The sequence below is a fragment of the Corvus brachyrhynchos genome, unplaced genomic scaffold (genome assembly GCF_000691975.1).
Source record: "Corvus brachyrhynchos isolate BGI_N302 unplaced genomic scaffold, ASM69197v1 scaffold499, whole genome shotgun sequence".
Classification (NCBI taxonomy): domain Eukaryota; kingdom Metazoa; phylum Chordata; class Aves; order Passeriformes; family Corvidae; genus Corvus; species Corvus brachyrhynchos.
The window spans coordinates 254124-274754 of NW_008239771.1; the positions used below are offsets into that span (position 1 = coordinate 254124).

Consider the following 20631-nt stretch of genomic DNA (forward strand, 5'->3'; position numbering starts at 1 on the left):
CACTTCCCCGTGTTTGGCCTGCCCAGATTTTCGAAGGGAACAGTGAGAAGGAGATCCCAGTGCTGAACATGCTGCCGGTGCCGCTGGTGGCGCGTTACATCCGCATCAACCCCCGCTCCTGGTTCGAAGAGGGCAGCATCTGCCTGAGGCTGGAAATCCTGGGCTGCCCCTTGCCAGGTAAGAGCCTTTATCAACTGCTGTTGGCATGGCTGCTGTGCCAAGACTCAAAAATTTCATTTCCTTTGGATAGCTTTGCTTTTGGTATAAAATTTCTCTTTAGTGAGTAGAGTCACGCAAAAAGAAACAGAAATATCTGCCCAAGCCAACAGACAGGATAACTTTTGATCTGCAAGCCATAGTATCTGTAAGTGCCTTTATTAATAAAACAAGATTGCATGGATGATCTAACAAGATTTTCTTTGTTGTTTGGGCTTAAATGCAGTGCAACAAATCTTCCTGAGTGCACATGTACAATGGAGGCAATAGGATTATGTATTGGGAAAGCTGGTTGCAGATGTCTCAAGCTTCTAAGGCAAGAAATTACAATTACATAACCTGATTTTTAATTTTTTTATTTTTTCTTCACTATATAGGCCATAGGACTTCCCTGAAATATTTTGAAGGCAAATCCTTTTGCTGAACTCATACTTAGCTTTCAGGGAGGAAGGAGGGGAGTAGGGGGTGAAAGGAATTTCTAGGATATTTCAGCATATTAAATCCAGCATCATCCCTGGTAAGTCCAAAGTGAAGGGAAATTGTCCTACGTTATGCAAGACTACTAAAAAAAACCAAACCAAAATCCTTCAATACTGCAAATTCTGGCAAAGCCATGATTCTGCTAAGCACATTGTGAATAGTCTTGTGGGGGGTTAATGTCTTCGTTTCTGTGTGTACATGTACATAAATGTTGAAAAAAACCTCTTTTCTCAAATCTTTTCTAAGTTGCTCACTACTCACTCCACACCTCTCATCTGCTTTTTTTGGTTGTTTTTGATCTCAGATTCTGGCACCATGGGGATTTTTTTGCCAGAGTCTATGAATAGTGTTTTAAGAAATACTAGAGACAGAAAAAACTGCCTTTCCATTGGTGCTTTAATTGTTCCTGCCTCTGTTCAGAACTTGCTGCCTCCAGTTCCTCTGGTCATGTAGGGTCTTCACATGCCAAGCAGACATAGCTTGATTTTTGTCCTTTGGATATTTAAACACTCAGGAAAAAAAAAACCAACAAACTTTTTGGGGCATGGAAGGGATAATTCTCTGCCAAAGAGAAGTGTGGGGCAAGTATTGTCATAAAATTCAGTCTGTAGTTGTGTTATCAAGAAGCACTGAAATTTAGCAGCATGTAGATAACTGCTGTCAGTGGGTAAAAAATGCATCCTGGACTTGATGGCAGTGACCAAAGGTGCCCTGTGCATGTGAACTTCCCTGTTTTTGGGAGGATTCTGATTTCTTTTAGCTGTGGGTTTAGAACACTGCACCTCTGTGGGTTGCTTGTTTGCCATTGTGATGGGCAATTCCACAGACAATATTTCCCCTCAGCTCTTGAAGGAACTCTCAGCAGTGATTTATCCCAAATTCCTGTGGGTTTGCAGAGGATCCACTCTCTATAAACCAGGGTGTGAGGCTGAAGGGAAAGGAACCTTTCTTCAGCACCATGACTTTTTACTGGCACACAGGACACACACAGAGGGTTCCAGGGAATGACAGAGATGGCACCCAAACTGTTTTGTAGGGTAATTTCTAGGGAAATCTTCATGATCCCTTTCTGTTCCCTAAAACTGCATCTAAACAGGAAAAAGCAAACATGGCAGTATTTGGAAAGGTGATTTTTGTTAAGTGCAGCAGTTTTTTACTCTGGATTCTTACTGGATTTGCACCCATCCAGGGCCAAATTCTGCTTGGCAGTGTTGGCATTGGTTACCCTTCAGCTTCACGGGGCTGTGTCAGTGGGTGAAGCTGGGAACACATCAGCACTTTCACCACTGTCCTGCTGAGTGCTCTTCCAGCTTTTCACAGATCTTGGATTCGCATGGAAGCAGCATCAGTGCGTCCTCCTGGTAGTCATTTATTGAGTTAATTGCCGGCAGTGGCTGATTCAGTATATTCCTGAAAGAAAATACCAGAATCATTCATTGAGAAACACAATGGGAGTGGGGTGTGTTCATTCAAAATGTAATTGGACTGAAGAACTAATAGGTTTTGATAAGTGCTGACCCATCTTTTTAGCTCAGAAAGAGCTGGCATTTCTTTCTCCTTGCTCATTTTGTTCCTCGCACGCAAGGCGCCTGGAACAAAGCTGTTCCTCAGGTTCCAGAAGCCTTTCCATGCACGTTTTCTTCCTGTAGGATGGGGCTTTTTTTTTTTTGCAGCTCCCTCTAAGTGGATTCCTCACCACTTCTTGGTGCCATTTTGCTCATTCCAACTTAAATATCCGATTGGTTTGGCTGTGGGAGCAGTGGCTTTGTGCTGCTCTAACACTTTGTCTTGACTGTGGGACTGAAAATCAAAGGCTCTTCTTTTCTGACCGCTTCTTTTTCCATAAAAATGACCAATTTTCCTAAATTCTCCAAAATCAGGAAGTGGAGCTCTGTTAGTTCACTCACCTCTAGCCTTTCCAAAGCCCAGAGACACAGGGAAATACCTGTGGGGAAATACCCCAACAGCTAAAGGAGGGTGAGTGGAAAGAAACCAAATTTTCAGGAGCATTAATTCCTTTTCATGTCTTCTAGACTTGTAATTTTAAGGTTTATGTCTTTATTAGTCCCTGAATATATTAAACCATTTGCATTCAGTCTGTGCTCTGTATCAGCTTTCCATCAAGCAGGCTCACGAGGGAGAGTAATAAAGGAATAAGGAGAAAGGATAAAAGATAAAGAAAAAACCTGACTAAGATATTAATATTCTAGGAGAGGTTGTTAGCACTGTCAGAATGAGACGGAAATGGTTAAAGACAGCTAGAACCCATTCCTGTGGGCAGGGCTCTCTCCATAAAACCTGCTGCATGTGGTAGATGCACCAAGAATCAGATAAATCATGAGAAAACACTATTTGGACAATTGGAACACAGAAGTCACTCAGTATTATGTAAGATAATTGTAATTTTTATCAGTGAAATGCTTATCGCTTATCCATAACGTACATTTTTGTTGTGCCATAGACTAGTTTGGACAAACAACCTTTTCTAGACTGTTACAGTAGCTCTAATAAAATAAAAACCCCTGTGTTATCCAGCTGTGACAGTGCTGTCATTTCGGCAACAGGAGGGATTTGCTGCTTCACCAAGGGAAGGACACTTCTCCCCGGAGGAAAAACACCAGAAAATCCTACCTATAGCAACAATCAGTGCTGCCATGTCTCACTGGGCAAAAAGAGGACAAAAACCACAAGCATTTAATTCCCTCTCTGCTTTCCAAAAATGCTGGGTATTTACACAGATGGAGACTGACACACACAATCTTTTGCAATTGCCTCAGAGGGATGGATGTGCTTTCCTTGCCTTTTCTTTCCCAAACCTAAGGAAGGTCAAAAAGAAATTGCATATGATCAAAAGTACCCAGAGATGGGAGAGAGAAAATTGGTTGAGTTCTTCATGCATTTATTTGTATTCAAGTATTCAAGGCATGAGGCAATTATTTTAATGGAATAAATTTGTGATGAAATTTAATTTTTAATAGTTCTTATATAGAAAACTATCACTGGTACCATGATTATGCCATTACTTTGAACCCAAGATAAAAAATGAACTTTAACAACTCTGTAATGGAGTACTGTGTGTTGCAGTGGCTTCAGTCTTATTTTTATTGCTTCTCTCTTAGTGCCAGGCTAGCTGGTCAAGTCTAGACTTGTGTTCATTTTTTGATAAAAATGTGGCTTTCTGCAAACATCTTTCATTATAAATGGTCGTGTAAACAGCACTTCTAAATCCAGCAAACTACTTCTGAGAGTAAAAGGAGAAATTGATCAATTTATAGTTGAAAACAATTATTTCATTGCTGATTTCATGTGTGATGTTAATGCTCACAAGGCTGCCATGAAATAGATCATGTGGAAAAAAACTTAGGATCACCTGATGTGGCTGCCAGCAGATTTATTTCAAGATTGCACATGTGCTGTCTGTGAGATGTTCAATTTAGTGAAGACAAGTCAAATTCACTTAAATTACATGGAAATTAAAAAAAATCAGTCATTTGAAAAATAGCACGTTGAGGTTTTAAGGCAGTCTAAAGGATTTGGATCAGAACATTCTTTCTATCAAAAGCTTCTCTCAATCACTTGCATTGCCTTCATTATGTCCTGCATTTGGAGCACCACTTCTGAGAAGCTGAAACCCACTGGAAGCATCAGGGCTCCACTGGCTGAGGTGCTGTAGAGCTGTAATAAGTGAAAATCCCCTTTTATTCATCAACTGCCGAGCAACTGATCCTTTCTGGAACTTTTTTATGGGCAGTTTTCAGAGCCCTCATGCTGCAAAGTAATTGGGCATTAACCTACTTGGAGTTCTGCATCCAGCCCTGGGGTCCCCAGCACAGGAAGGACAAGGAGCTGCTGGAGAAAATCCAGAGGAGGCCTCAGAGATGATCAGAGGGATGGAGCAGCTCTGCCATGAGGAAAGTCTGGGAGAATTGGGATTGTTCTGCCTGGAGAGGAGAAGCCTTTGGGGTGATGTAATTGTGACCTTCCAGTAGCTGAAGGAGCCGACAAGAAAGAAGGAAAGAGACTTTGGACAAGGGCCTGGAGTGACAGGACAGGGGGGAATGGCTTCCCACTGCCAGAGGGCAGGGATAGATGGGATTTTGGGAAGAAATTCTTCCCTGTGAGTGTGGTGGAGCCCTGGCACAGGGTGCCCAGAGAAGCTGTGGCTGCCCCTGGATCCCTGGCAGTGCCCAAGGCCAGGTTGGATGGGGCTTGGAGCAGCCTGGGACAGTGGAAGGTGTCCCTGCCCATGGCAGAGGTGGCACTGGATGGACTTTGAGGTCCCTTCCAAACCAGGCTGTTCTGTGGCCCTATGAACCTATGATTTAACAGCTTTAGTCACTTGTCCATCCTTACAAAGAATAGAAGGATGAAGGGAACAAGGTGCATCTACCAGCAAACTTCATCACTTCTACCAGTGGTGCAACTATAGATTATTACCGATATATCCCTCTGTATAAATGTGAGTGCCACAGTTCTGCAGGATCTTTTCTCCTTGGAAGAAAAAGAGACTTTCTGTGCAATTTCTGCAAATAAATCAGTATATTTCTATTATAATCCTTCTGTGGTTTGAGTTTCTCAATCTCTTATTCTCTCTTTTATTAAAAAAATTTTTTTTTGCTAAAGTGGATCCATCCAGCTGTGCACAAGCCTTGTTTGCCTTTCTACATTTTAGCTTTTAATGTTCTAATCTGTATTCCTGTTGCAGCAGAAATCCAGTGATCCAAGCAGGCTACAGCAGAGCCTGGCAAAATATGAGTGTTAATTCCCTAGGGAACTGTCAAATTGAGCTCTGTTGTTGAGGAAGGGCCAGAGATACAATCATTCTCACTGCACAATTTTTTTAAGTTTCCACCAGCTCTACAGCATTCACAGTTATTCCCATGATATTAGTGTTTGATGTATGGAAAAAGAGCCAGGCTTTGACAGGAATGGGATTAAAGTATCAGGGAAAAAAAAATCAGTTGCTGTATATTTTGGCTTGTGGTGATAGAGAAAACCTTCAACATCCTGGCAGTTTTATGATGTTTATTTTTATATTTTTACAACGTGGGGATATTTTTTCAATTATGAAGATATTCTGTGGGGCATTAAACACATTGTCTCTTTTGAGAAGATGTGGGGGGTTTTTTTATGATTTCCATTTCTCATCCATTAGTATATTAATGAATAATTTCTACAAATTAGCATGGGTTTTGATGAGACAAGATTTTTTTTGGACATTTTTCAGTTGTATTTGTAGAGCAGCCTTCATGTGACCTTCCAACATCTCTACTGTAGATTAGGAAATGGAAGTGGAAACAAGGATGGGTCCTGTTACTGTGAAGCTTAATGGAACTTGCATTTTTCATTACATAAATAACTTAAATAGTGCAAAAGACCCCCCAAAAATTTAAAATTTTATGGGAATATTTAGTGGGTTTAATGTCAGAAATATGAAACTTGAAAATGTTGTAAAGTATTTTGCAGTGTTATGGGTTTTCCATAACTTCATTAAGGGTTTGTTGCTGTGGGATGGTGCCTACGTGCTCGTCTGACAGAATTATTCTTTTTTCCCCCCAAAAAAGGCACAACTGGCAGGTGATACTGTTTAAAACGATTTTCCTTCTCCTGAGACCATGTCTTTTTGTGTTGCAATGAGACAGGATGATACTTAGACTTTTTCATATTTCACTTTTCCCCCAATAATTTTAAACCAATGAAGATGATTTTGTGTGAAGGCAAACAATTTTTCATGGAAGCCTGACAGCCACTGGCTTGACAAATGATTACTCAAAATTCCAGACATCCCAGATGTGGCCACTTAAGGAATGTGTCTGATGTTTTCCAACTAGACTTGTTTGTCTCTGAAAAGAAATCAAAATAGATTAGGCTAGGAGCACATTTATCAGGAACTTCAAAGCTGAGCCATAAGAGTCTTGGCCTGGTTTTTATTTCCAGGTGAAGGGCCTGGAATGCCAAGGAGACAAAAGATTCATTTCTAACCACATATCCTCCTTTGGTGCTTCAAAATGCACAAATTATCAAATTATAAATAATAGCCATAAATAAGTGAATAAGTAAATTTTTAAGCGACAAAGGCCTCTGACTTGCACAAGAACTGTTTTGGAAGATAATTGGGAATGTTTAATATGCACAGTTGTTCCTTTCCATGTTTCACAAGCAGTGCATAGGCTTGGAAAATACTCATCAGGAAAGCTAAAATTCCTTGCAATAGTAAATTAATCAAGCGGACACAGAATATTTACTGTGGCTTTTTCCTCTAATTTGATTTTTCTCCTACTCTTTTAACTTGCATCTGACTCATCATTTCCCAATGACTTTTCCCCTCCTCTGCAGCTTAAGGCTGCCCTTCTGCTTTTCTGTTGAAGTTGAGTTTTGTGTGCAGAGGAGCTGTCTGGAAAGCTGATGCCTCCTCCTTGCTTTTGTTTGGATCTGTATGAATTGATTTGTGCAGTGATTAGAAATATTTAAAATCAGTTGGGTTTTGAGTTTTGCTTATAGAAAACCTGTTTTAAGTACACACAGGACTGTGAGATTCAGATTTCCACGTTCCTTACATGCATTGTGCCAAAGCACCTCCACATTTGAAATTCCTAAGCAGGTGAAAACTCTTCTATTTCTTTTCTCAGATCCAAATAATTATTACCACAGAAGAAATGAAATGACAACCACTGATAATCTGGACTTTAAGCATCACAACTACAAGGAAATGAGGCAGGTAGGCAGAGGCTGGTGTGTGATGGAGGGTGGATGGGTGCAGGCTTTTCAGCCCTGTGGAATCCGAATTCCAGCTCTTGAAAATATTATTAAACTCTGTCTGCAATATGTTTTAAAATATTTTCCCTGTTTTAATTGATTAAAAGCAACAGTCAAATAAAATCCCAAAGTCTTGATTTGTACATAAACTAACCTGAAAAATGTGACACTACATGACAGAGGGAGTATTTTCATATAAGGTGCCACTCTTTTTCTTCCATGTGTAATTGAGTGGTGAATGACACAGTGGTTTCTCCTTCTAGATTTGACTCTGGTTTAGCCATCAGTTTTCTCAATTATTTCAGTGGGTTTGGATAATCAGAATAAACTCTAGAGTCCAATTCCATATTCACAGTTGTGAAAATTAGCAAAACTTCACCAAAAACACCAGAAAAAAACCCCCTGTTAATATAATTTTAACTCTACCAGGCTTGTTAATCTTGTTTCTTTTAACTTCACACAGCCAGCCTTGTTCTTGGCTTTGTTATTGTTTTTAATCTTGCTTCATATCACCACAGACACAAGTGTGTGTTATCCTGAAGAAATATTTCTGCCTGCTTTCTCTTCAAATATAAAGATAATATGTTTGGACTTGATGTGTGTGAATCACTTGCTGTGTGCTGGATTTTCGGTGTATTTATACTGCATGAATCACCACTGGTTTTTATTGAGCAATTGTGTACTGAGTCACACATTTATTTTGGTAGAGATTTCATGGCCCATATTTCTTAGCACAAAGATTAGATGAGTAGGAACTCAATTGGCATAATTACTGTCAAGAACAATAAAATAAAATGTATTTATGTTGTCATTGCTGAAAGACAAGTTGGTCAGGTTAGAAATATCTTGGGGGAAAAAACCCCACAGCTTTAAACCAGAGTGTTTTTGCACTCTTCATACAAGTGGAAAATCTGTGACAGTGGCTGATAGAAGTGAACTGTGTGCTCTCCCAATTTCTGTTTTCCTCTGTGTCAAAATAATTAATTTGTTTGGAGCTCATTGGATTTTAATTGCTGGTGGGCAGAATATTGTAGGTTGCATTGCAACAAGTCTTATATTCCTAAAACTATTCTCAAAACTTCAGTGCAAAATGGAATAATAACTGCCAGAGACAACTTCTTATTAAAAACAAAGAAACAAACAAACAAACAACATAACCAAAAATAACAACCAAAAAAATCCCCAACCCCCAGAAATATACACTATTGTCACTTTTCATAGGTACTTCACCACCAGCCATCTCAGAAAAATGCTGTTCTTTGAAGTGATTTATTATAAATACTGAAGGAGGAGGAGATGGTGTTCTCTGGGCCAGGTTTTTGAAGCATTAAATTACATTGCAATAAATCAAGTATTTGTGAGATGGAGGGATTTTCTCGGTGTCAGGTTATTTTAATAGAACTCTCTGGTTAGGAAGATGAAATTTATGGCTCCAGTTTTCTCCTTGTAAAACAGCATTCAATATTCTTCTTCCAGTCAATGGGACCACCCGCTGTATCTTGTGTGCAGAAGTCAGGATTGGTTTACAGGCCAAAATATTTATTATGTGCTGGTTTCTATGTCTATATTTCTATGTATCCATGTGTCACAGGGCACTGTTACATGTTTTGATGTGGACATTTGAGTACAACCTTGCCTTTGAGACAGCAAACTCAGATCACAGGTGAAATATTGTGCCATTTCTAGGAAACGGGTATGAGAAGATCAAATATGAAATATGCGCATTTTCAGGATTGTATTTCCATAAACAATTACCTCCACTGCAGAGTCCCAGTAAAGGTTACTACTGAGGCTCTAATGCAGGAAAAGTTCTTTGACTCAGAAAATGATCACATGTTTGCAATTAGAGAGAGGGTGAGGAGTTTACCGAGGCCAAAGCAAACATTTCCACTGAATATAATATACTTTGAACTTGGTTCTGGGCATTTTTCTCACTATTAATGGGCATTTCCATACTTTCAACCACTTTTCTAAATTGATGTTCTTGGTATCCTGTGAGCACTGGAGTGCCAGGCACGTCAGGAAAGCTTCTGCTCCGTGGAAGTTTCAGAGGCAGAAGATTCTGTGCTGGGTCTCAGAGACAGCTCTGAGACAACAGGCTCACATTCCCCATTTGTGGAATGCTGCAGCTTGTGGAGCTGCATGGATGCAGGGAAATATCAGCCAGCTGAGCTTCCTTCAATCTGAAGAAGATGTGAGGAGAGAAATTAGTAAACACAGGTCTGGGTCAGTAACATTATTTATACAGTACAGTTTTAGCCTTTGGCTAAAATAGAACTGCTTTTAATACAATGTCTCTACTTGCTGGCAGAGTGAAAAAAATAAAATTTCTATTGGAGGGAACGTGGCAATCTGCAAAATAAATGCATTTCTGTGCACTGACACCCTGGGTCACAAGTCCCTTACCTACAGTACATCACAAAGTGTGGTTGTTTTAATTACTCTCCATTATTTTAATTACTCTCCATTGCATAATGTTTTAAAAATGTGATAGCAGAGCTATAAATTCATGAACTAAACATAAAACTTTACAACTAAGACATAATCAGAGAAGCAAATGAAGTGTTTATGCACATCCTATTTAGAATGAACCAGTTCATAGTGGATCTATTTTGATGCTGCATTGTCTAAATATGTCTCTTTTTTTTTTTTTTTTTTGTTGGCAGTTGATGAAAACTGTGAATAAAATGTGCCCAAATATCACAAGAATTTACAATATTGGAAAAAGCAACCAAGGACTGAAGCTGTATGCTGTCGAGATTTCTGACAACCCAGGAGAACACGAAGTTGGTTAGGATTTTAGTCTTAACTAAATCTGTTGAAGGGTGTTGGGATTTGGCTTTTTTCCCCCTCCCCTTTCTCTGTGTCTGCACTAATTATCACTGATGGAATTATGTTCAGGGCAGCAAAGATTTCAAATGTATGTGGGAGGAACCTCAGTGCTGCATTTCTAAATTGGGAAGAGGAGGGCGAGCACAATTAGAAGAGGTTTTGAATGTGGGATCAATTCTTTAATGATCATTCTTTACAGTAATAAAATAAAAGTGAATTTTGGTGCTGGGGGATGGTTTTTAGTTGTGAGGATTGATGTAGCTTTGGATAGAAATTTACCTTTTTCATGTGGGGTGAATGCATTGCAAGCAGGGATAGGCCAAACCTCCAAATAACTTTTCGTTTGTGAGGGCTGGGGTTCAATTTCTTGCCATGATACAATCCTTCAACATAGAAACTCATTGAGTCTTTGGTGTTTCCCACTATCATAGTGCCTGGGACAGCTGCTGGAAAAAAAGGAATTTTGTGCTTTGATGTATCCATGAATATCCTGATATTCATGTTTATATACGTTTAAATTGGTTGTTAGGAAAACTCTCTCCTGTCCCAAAGAGCTGCTAGCAATGGCTTCTTCATGTGATTTGAGACTATCAGAACAGTTAAAATCTACCTCTAATGTGCCCAAATTGAGAGTATAATTAAAAATATGTTTAATCAAAAATGGGTTTTGGAGGTTTTACACAATGGCTTTGGATATCACAGATACAAAAGCCTGTTCTAAAATAGAAACAGAAAGCAATTTAGTTCTCCAAAGTGACATTTTCACCTCTCCTCTGTGCAGTTAAGACATTTCTCCAACACTCCTTAAGTAGAATGTTGCTGACTGGCACCAATGCCATCTGATAGAGATTTGATTTGCTGCTCTGTCTACAACTCTGCTCCGTGGTTTTTCCACAGGGGAGCCAGAATTCCACTACATTGCAGGAGCTCACGGGAATGAAGTGCTTGGGCGAGAGCTAATCCTTCTGCTGATGCAGTTCATGTGCCAGGAGTACCTGGCTGGGAACCCACGCATTGTGCACCTCATTCAGGACACGAGGATCCACCTGCTGCCCTCGGTGAACCCTGATGGATATGACAAGGCTTATAAAGCGGTAAGAGGATTATGAACACATCGAGGAATTCTTTTCATCCCAGGAGATGAGTCAAAAATGCCCCTCTTGTCATTATTTTCTTCAAAGCCCACATTTTACAAGCGATCAAAATTTAAAAATGAAAAGATGAGCACATCAAAGTAAACACAAACCACTGAAACATCTCAGGGAAAAGCCGAAAGAAACAGAATTTTATGTGATGTTGGCTAACAGGAGAATGAACATGGAAAGAAGGGTCACAAAGTCTGCCAGAACAAACCATCCTGAGGTGTACAGAGTGATGGGAACACCATTATGGAAAATGGAAAATTCGTACAGTCTGTTTCTCACGAGAAACCAAGCTCAGCACGTGTAAATTTGCATTCCTCCGCAGCTGAAATTTAATAGTGTGCCTTTAAGGAGAGCACAGTGTGTTGGGCATCGTAATAATTCAGTCTGGATAAAGACAGACACCAGGAAAAATTGTAGGGGCTGGTCAAATGCACTGGAAAACCTTCCAGAAAAGTCTGCAGAAGACTGGAACAGAAAAGTCAGAATCATATTCATGGGAGGGGATGTGTGCTGTCTCCATTGAGAGACATATTTTGGCTAACCTCAAGTAAATTTTCATGGGTTTTCCTTCACCTCATTCAAGATTTCATACAAATTTTTTTTAAAAGTGCCAGTTATATTTATTTCAGTTAATTAAATAATTCATCTTTCATTTCTATGTATAAAATTATCTCTGGTACATTCCCAAACACTCTGCACACTCTGCAGGGGCTCACAGGTTGTTCTACTCTGAATGAATATTAATTTTAATTTTCTTTCTTTTTCTTTTTCTTTTTTTTTTCTTTTTTTTTTTTTTTTGTTTTTAATCCAAGGGTTCAGAATTGGGGGGCTGGTCTTTAGGACGATGGACTCAGGATGGCATTGACATCAACAATAACTTCCCTGACTTAAACTCTCTGCTCTGGGAGTCAGAAGATCAGAAGAAGAGTAAAAGAAAAGTTCCAAACCATCACATCCCGATCCCTGACTGGTACCTGTCTGAAAATGCCACTGTGAGTAAGGCTGGGAGAGGGGACACAAAGGCTGGGATGTGCTGGGAGAGTGAGAGTTACATTTCTCAAGAAATGAATAACCTGGGGGTGACGTTCCATACCTGACCTAAACTGCCTGTCACTAGTACCCTGTATGTCAGTGGAAATAAAAATGCACCACAAAAGGACCATTTTCCCGCAAGGTTTTAGAGGCAGATCGTGAGGAAGAAACTCTTTCCTAGAGGGTTTTCTTTTCCCTCAGCTATTGCAAAAACCTGCAGGACTCAATACCGAAATTTAGGCAGCAAGGTAGGCAAGGAGAAGCTCTCCATGAGCTCAGCCATGTGGATCAGGCTTCTCCCTGGTTTTGTGGTGTAGATGAGATCTTTGATAACTCACTCACAGATTTCTCCTGGGGTTTTCTTACTTGCTCTTATTTGAAATATATTCTTATCTTGAAAAACATGGCAACAGATCAGGCATATGCAAAACCAGTGCAGTGGCTTGTGCTGAAGTGGTTTATTGGATCATCGTGCCAGAAATTTAACTTTTTTTGGCCTGACCTTTTAAATACAATAGCAGCTATTAATAGCAGCTTCACTGGGGCAGTTTTAGTAGTTTAGAATCACACAATCAAGGAATAGTTACAGTTTAAAGGGGCCTCTGGAGATCATCCAGTCCAACCCCTTGCCAAGGCAGGGTCACATGGATCAGGTGACACAGGAACACATCCAGGTGGGTTTGGAATTTTTCCAGACAGGGAGACTCCACGACCTCCCTGTGCAGCTGTTCCAATGCTCTGCTACCCTCATGGAAGAGTTCATCCTCATGTTGAGGTGAAACTTCTTGTATTTTAATTTATGGCCATTATTTCTATGTGTAAAATCCCTTATTTTGGAAACAAAATGAGGGGGAGCAGTGTCACCACCTGACATCTCTGTTAGTTCCTGCTCTTGGCCTCACTCGACATAGATGTTCCCATTCCATAAATTACTGACATGAAGGTTTTGTTAGTTCTTAAGGGATGTCTGTGACCTCCCAAGGATGGCCAACACGCACCATAATTTAAAGAAGGCCTTCTCCTTGCCCACATGCCTTCTGCTGGCTCCTCATGCTCAGGAACTCCCAGCAGGACTCCTGAGCCTGGCCTCCCTCTGAAACAGCATTATATCAGATTCCCAGGCTGAATCAAAGCCGCTCGTCCTTTTTCACCCAGGTGGCGGTGGAGACACGGGCAATCATAGCCTGGATGGAAAAAATCCCTTTCGTGCTGGGTGGCAACTTGCAGGGGGGAGAGCTGGTGGTGGCCTATCCCTATGACATGGTGAGATCCATGTGGAAAACCCAGGATTACACCCCCACCCCGGATGACCACGTGTTCCGCTGGCTGGCGTATTCCTACGCCTCCACGCACCGGCTGATGACGGATGCCAGGAGGAGGGCCTGCCACACTGAGGACTTCCAGAAGGAGGATGGCACTGTCAATGGAGCCTCCTGGCACACTGTGGCTGGAAGTAAGTGGTAGGAACTCCAGTTAGTGTTACCTTGCTAATTAGGGTAAAGTCATCGCTGCCTGGTGTGCGCTGTGGAGGTGGTGGCGGTAAAATGTGTGTTCTAAGAGGAATATTTCCTCATTTCATCACGTATCAGATGTCATTACTGTCATTAATACCTGGTGATTGCTTCTTTTCCAACCAACTTTTCCAAAATGCGTGTGCACATGGTTAGTTTTAAGAACTCTGTGCACTCAAGGCAGTTTATCAGGAAGAAGCCAACCCAGTCCAAACCCACTGGCAGGGGGGACCCTGTCAGCCTTTGCCATCTCACAAGGTGACAACAAGAAAACTACTGCCCCACATCAGAACCAGTGTCAGGGCTGAAACAGTGGCTTCAGGGAGAGATTCCAGTGGCTCTCAGATAAGGAAATCCTGGTTTCAGCCTCTTCCTCCTGAACTCAGCCACAGATCAGCCCCCACTCCCATTCACTTGGAGCTGTAATACGCCATAAAAAGCCTCTGTTTGCCTGCTACTGTCCTATTTCTAAAAGACCTGGACATCCTTACACTTAAATTTTGCATGGGCTCCACAGGCATTCTTCCAGGATCACTCACAGCCTGGATCAATCTCCATACACCCAAGTCTGCCACCCTGCTAAGGAGCACAGAGGGGAAGCCATGGCCCGTGGTGCAGCCAAAACCTCGGTTTCCAGGAAAGCCTAATTAGAAGCCCATTTTTAACAGCATTAGGCACGTTTGTCTCTCTGGATGTGCACTTGGAGCAGGCTGGGAATCAGAAACTCTGCTGATTCATCACAGTTCTGCTCAAAATCCTGGTGTTTTATAAGTGCATCAGTCAAACAATATATTCCCTGAAATTAGGAAATGAGACAGGCATCAGCCACCAGTGGGCTGACAACAGGAACAGCGCTAATGGCAAACAGATGCAGGCCAGTGCCTGTGCAGGCCAGGTTTTGCTGGAACTGGCTCGTGTTTGGAGCTTGTGGGCATTTCCACTGCATAAACATTTCTGGATTTTGGACATGGCTTTAATGGCTTTTACGTTGGCCAGTGTGAAGTTAGTGCTGGCTGGCCTTTAAAGGCTACAGTCAAGAATTAGCTTTTCAAATATCTTTTCAGGAGTTTAAAAAGTGTTGGGTGAATTTGGGGGAAACGAACTCTTAGACCTGACAGTACATTTCTATGCATTTCTGCAAATTCTAAAGCACACTCTGAGAGCTAACTTGACCACTTAAATATCTAATTTAGGAGTTTAATTTTCCTAAGTGCTACAAGAAACATCATTATGAATCAATCCAGAAAAGATGGCACTGGCCTTGTCACTAACAGCTGTCACACTGAGTTACCTTAAGTAAAGATGGACAACATAGATGCTGAGTATTACCCTGATTTCTTAGGACCAATTACATATTGGATTGGTTTCATCTGATTTGTTTTATTGCTTGATTATGTTTTAATTATGATTTATATCCTGCTCTGTTACATTATAGTAAGACTTCCAGTAAAGTTCTTGCAGATGCTCTCCCACCCATCCTTTGGTGTGGGTGGCATCTCCTCTCCGTACCACACCTTGAAACTGTCCATCCCCTCTCTCCTTGTCCATCTGTGTCCTTGCAGTGGTCCTGCACAGAAACTTCTCACTGCTCATGCCATGGGAAAATTTAGATGGGATTTTTCTAATTTATTTTCAGTCCCCAGAGAAGTATGTGCACCACAGATACCCAACACCTCCTCATGCCTTTAAAACCCAGCCATGTTATTTCCTGCACATTCTTTGAACAGCAGTGAATGCAAGTTCTTCAGCAATCTTACATATAAAGTTTCTGCCCTGGGTGAACTGCACCAAGGCAAAAAAGAGATTGGTTTCATTTTATTTCCAGTGGTTTTGAGGCTGGATTTGCACGTTCAGGCAGTAGGAAAGAGCTGCTCTTGGCAATGTTAAGCCATTTTCTTAAATACATGTATTAAAACTGAGCAATTACTGTGTGTGGCAAAACATTTCACAGCAGATTAATCAGGATGCAATACAGTATGTGAGGGGAAAATAATTGTGGCTGTTTTTCAAGTGGAGGGGAAGCACGTTTATGAAGAGTAGCATATGCCACTGGCTGATATTTAGGCTTTCCCCATCAACAAAAGTGAAAAGTTTAACATCTGTGTTATATAATCCTCCTGCTCTGCTTCCAGAAGGCACTGAGGGCTCATTAAATACTTGACTACTGCTCTGTGGTAATTGGACAGGAACAGAGATTTTGGTTTAACTCTTCCCAGACAGAAGCACTCAGTGAATGCAAATCCTGTTAATCTCTGCCATTTAAAACATAACAATTAATGATCATTAACGAACCTATTTTAAAATATTTTCTTATTAGAAATGCAGGTGGAATAAGAAAGGAAGCTCACAGAATTTCTTCGTCTTGTGTTCATGCTCTGTATCTTATCTATGTGATAGTGGAGAACTGAGAAGCAGGAAAAATAATGGTGAGAAACAGGAGAGAAACCTGGAAAAATGGAAATGTTTGAGCTCTGTATGTAAGGACATACAGCTCTTTAGGGCTCAGGACCTTTGCAAAGGTTACAGTGGTCCCTGTAATGCAGAATTAAACTGAAACTCCTCGGAGACTGGAGGCACTGAGGCTCCTGGGGCTTGATTAGGACATATTTCTAATGGAAATCCCTAATGCAGAGCAGCAGTGCAGATCCCAGTCTTCTGCAACAGCTTTCATTTCTTACAAACTGCAGACACCATATGTAACATCAAACAATTGATTTTTCTGGCTTTTGTATCAGTTAGATTACTCAGGGAGGAAAACAGGCTGAGGAACTATTTCACCAACTGCTCTGATAAATCACTTTTACATAACAATCCCTGTGAGCACGTTGCTCTGTGTCCTGGCATTCAGGGTTCTATAAATTGGGTTAACAGCTGTACCTCCCTGCAGCCCACCATAGACAATTCCATTTCTAGGCAGGGCACTCATGAGGGAGAGCTGCTCCATGGGCCATGTCCAGGGTTAGGGATGCTTAGTGCTTTCTTAAAGCAAAGCACAAGTTTTTGCTGTAGAGAGAGACCTTTTTCTTGGCTGTGTCCCCATCTTCTCCATCAGTAGAATCCCAGGATGGTTTGGGTTGGAAGGGACCTTGAAGCCCATCGAGTTCCACCCCCTGCCCTGGGCAGGGACATCTTCCACTATCCCAGGCTGCTCCAAGACCCGTCCAACCTGGCCTTGGACACTCTGGTGCTTTGCTACAGGATATGTGGCATCTCTAAAAACCTTTTGCCCCTCCAATTCTGCAGACTGAGCCAGCTGCATGAATACCCAACTTGTGTTTGCAGAAGTTACATTAATTGGCATAAAATCTCAGGTCTGATCAATAGATGAAAAACGAAATGAAATTGTTCCCTTTTTCCCCACTATTGACAGGCATCAATGACTTCAGCTACCTGCACACCAACTGCTTTGAGCTCTCCATCTATGTTGGCTGTGACAAGTATCCCCACGAGAGTGAGCTGCCCGAAGAGTGGGAAAACAACCGCGAGTCCCTGATTGTTTTCATGGAGCAGGTATTCAGCAGAGGGGTAACTCCTCTCAGATTGAGAGATTAAGGTTTCTACTATTTCTCCTGCGTGACTAATTATGTGGTTATTGGTATTTTTGATAGACATATCTCTTCAGCCAGGCTGGTCTGACTTCAGGGAATAAAAGAATGAAGCTTCTGAAAATTTGATGTGAGTGCTGAGCTTGCTAGAAAGGGCTGCTAGAAAAAAAACCCCATATTGTGTCTGTTGCTTCATCTGTTCTTTGTATCTTGAATTTGATGCCACAGGAATCCTAACAAAATTCACCAACTGATTCACAAGTTAATGCCTGAAGGGTTGCTATGGGGTTAATAATGATATTTTACAATTTTGTGAGCCATAAAGTAGGAATACGAAAATATAATTCACTTATGGAATTAATGATTCATTGTAAGCTCCTGGGAATACTACTGCTCATTGCTGTGCAATATTTACTTGCTTTTTTTATTCTCTCCACAGGTCCATCGTGGCATCAAAGGCATTGTGAAAGATGTGCATGGAAAGGGAATTCCAAATGCTGTTATTTCAGTGGAAGGTGTTAACCATGACATTCGCACAGGTAAAAAAGTCCCAATAAAAACAAAAAACAAACCCCCTAAACCATGTTCCTGAGTACCACATCCACATGTGTTTTGAACACTAATGTGATGTATTTTTATGTCTTTCCTTGTGTTCTGTGTCCTTCATCTGCTGCCACTTTCATGTGCTTTGCCACTGAGGTACAGAGTGGCAGATTTGGACACATAAACTGATTTCAGGCTATGGAATATCATAGAGCTTTGTGATTTTCAAAGGTTTAATGTTTGCCACAGGAGGTGATCTGAGCCAATAATGAATCTTGGAATATACAGTGTATGATTAATTTCAGTGCGACTGTGTCTCCATTGTAAAAAAAAAAACATTGAATGACAGATATTTAATTAGGAAATAATGATTCTGCCTTAAATATTTCAAAATGGGACCACTGGGAAATGACAGTGGGAATTAAAGTAATCAGCTGCTTTTTCTTGTCTAGGAAGCCTTGGCAGTGCTGAAATTCTGCCATAATGCGTGGGTTGCATTACTCTGTTAACAGAATTAATGTGTTGCTCTGGTTGAGGCTGAGTTAATGCAATATGTGATTAATGTCCAGCTCTCTGTACTCTGGATTGTCATGTGAAAGAAAAATAAAGTGCAATAAATGTGCAAGATCCCCAAACCCACCTTGTAACACTCGGGGAATCTTGCAGCTATTTACATCTTGACTTATTGCTGAGCCTCCGTGGCTCAAGGCCATCTGCACTTGTTAGTAAAAATAAAAGTACTTATCTCATTCCCTTTAATTTTTCTTTTTAATGAGACTTTTAAGCTCACACTCTGGAATCACTGTGGAGATGAGAACATAAAAGTTCTATCTTGTTTCATATTATCCAGATAACAATACACGTCTCATTAGTCCCAGAAACCAGAGGATTTGTGCTGGAGCCAAAAAGCTAAAATGACATGTATAACTCCAGAGAAAGAAGGCAAATTGTCAGCAGTCTTCTTTCATTTGTACCTTTTAAAATGAAAAATGTATCCATTTAAACCTCTGAGTTGCCTTGATGTAAAAATAGGCCAGGCAGGAGAAGAATTATGGCCCCTATCTCTATTCACATGAGTTTTGTTTCAAGTGAGCTGAGCTCTGCTGTTTCACTGATGCATTAACATGGTCAGCTGCCCCGTAGAGCCAGACAAAAGTTGTCTGTAAAAGCCCTCTAATAACATTTAAGGGTTTGAGAAAATTTCTTTGCCTCTTCCTGTGGACTGAAATAAAAGTGCACGGTTTGGCTTTCTCCTGGCCATACAATGTCCCTTATGGACCGAGGGATGCTGACATTCAGCTAACACCACTAATGGGCTAATTGAAGCCATTGATTCCAAGAGCCAGAGCTTTGTGGGAAATTATTCCATTTTCCCTCGATGCAGATGTAACTATTGATTAAGTCTGAGTCATTCCATGTTGTTACAGTCAGATAAGGACTGGAATCTACGAGAAAAACTCTGGAAAAGAGTTCAGTTGGATAAAAAATTGCACTTTTCCCCCACCATGGTGCAAAGGCAGTTTGGGGGGTTGCTTTCTACAATTTGGGAAATGTCAAAGTATGTATTGATGGAGAAATGTGCAGTTTCTTCCTGGTGAAACACTTCTGTGTCACAGCCAGACTTCAAAGACAGATGTTTTGAACCAAAGCATAATTAATTTGATTTCACAGCATGTCCAGAGAAATTTTTATGAATGTTTTGGTAAGTTTGCTGTGATTTCAGTATACCTGACGCACCAAAACCCAAGGATTTTGAAATAGCATTTAGTAATATTTAATATATTTAACATCTTTATATATTAAATATTTATTTAATTAGTCTAAGCTAAGCACAATTCTGGTATTACAACTCTCCAGCCTCATTCCTGGCTGCCTGCTCCATACAGAAAAGTTGAGTTTAAGTTGTTACATGCTTTGGGTATGCAGCACTATGGCCAGGTTTCCTGAAGAGTCTTTTATAGGTAAAAGAGCATTAGAAAGATTTTCATAATGTATTTAGATCCGTGGAATTCGGTACATTTAAGTGGAAAAACTGCTTTTGCACTTTTACAATTGCATAATTGTAACTAAGGTCTGTCCTACCAGGCTCAACGGATATTTCTCTTAATTGTAGAATATATGGAGTAATCTGACGTATTAAATTCATAGCAATGCTATCTTCGTCCCTTAATGCATTGGTTTTTTATCTAAGCAGACATGGCAATCCTTTTCCAGCCCCAGTAGGTGGATATGGATGCAGTCTGCCTCCAGCCTGCTCCCACTGGAACCTATTATTTCAGCAAACCTATTATTTACTAAATTTATCTGTGTTTTTAACTGTGTTTCTTTTTGCCATCTGTTCTGATTTTTTTTTTTTTACCTACTGGATTTAATCTGATTTTCAGAAAACCCCAACCTTTTAGGCTGGTATTAAATTCTGGGCACTGACAGCTGACAGAAATACTCCTGTCTGCTTGCTTGTAAATGGAAAAGAGGGAAAGTGCATCCTGCTGAAGGCTTAGTACCCAGCTTTGTAATAAATTCCCAGTGGGGTGTGAATGTGTAGGTTTATTCCTGGCCCTGTGTGGGGTT

At 40.7% G+C, this 20631-nt stretch overlaps 1 protein-coding gene across 1 annotated transcript in view; it reads left to right on the forward strand.

The window, feature by feature from the left end:
- CPXM2 (carboxypeptidase X, M14 family member 2) overlaps positions 1 to 20631 on the forward strand; it is a 72845-nt gene that overhangs the window by 45174 nt on the left and 7040 nt on the right. The window contains exons 5-12 of the mRNA XM_017742918.1: positions 27 to 177; positions 7326 to 7414; positions 10119 to 10242; positions 11182 to 11378; positions 12242 to 12421; positions 13617 to 13914; positions 17343 to 17482; positions 17957 to 18056. Coding sequence (XP_017598407.1) covers positions 27 to 177; positions 7326 to 7414; positions 10119 to 10242; positions 11182 to 11378; positions 12242 to 12421; positions 13617 to 13914; positions 17343 to 17482; positions 17957 to 18056 — 1279 coding nt within the window. The remainder of the gene's footprint in view (positions 1 to 26; positions 178 to 7325; positions 7415 to 10118; positions 10243 to 11181; positions 11379 to 12241; positions 12422 to 13616; positions 13915 to 17342; positions 17483 to 17956; positions 18057 to 20631) is intronic.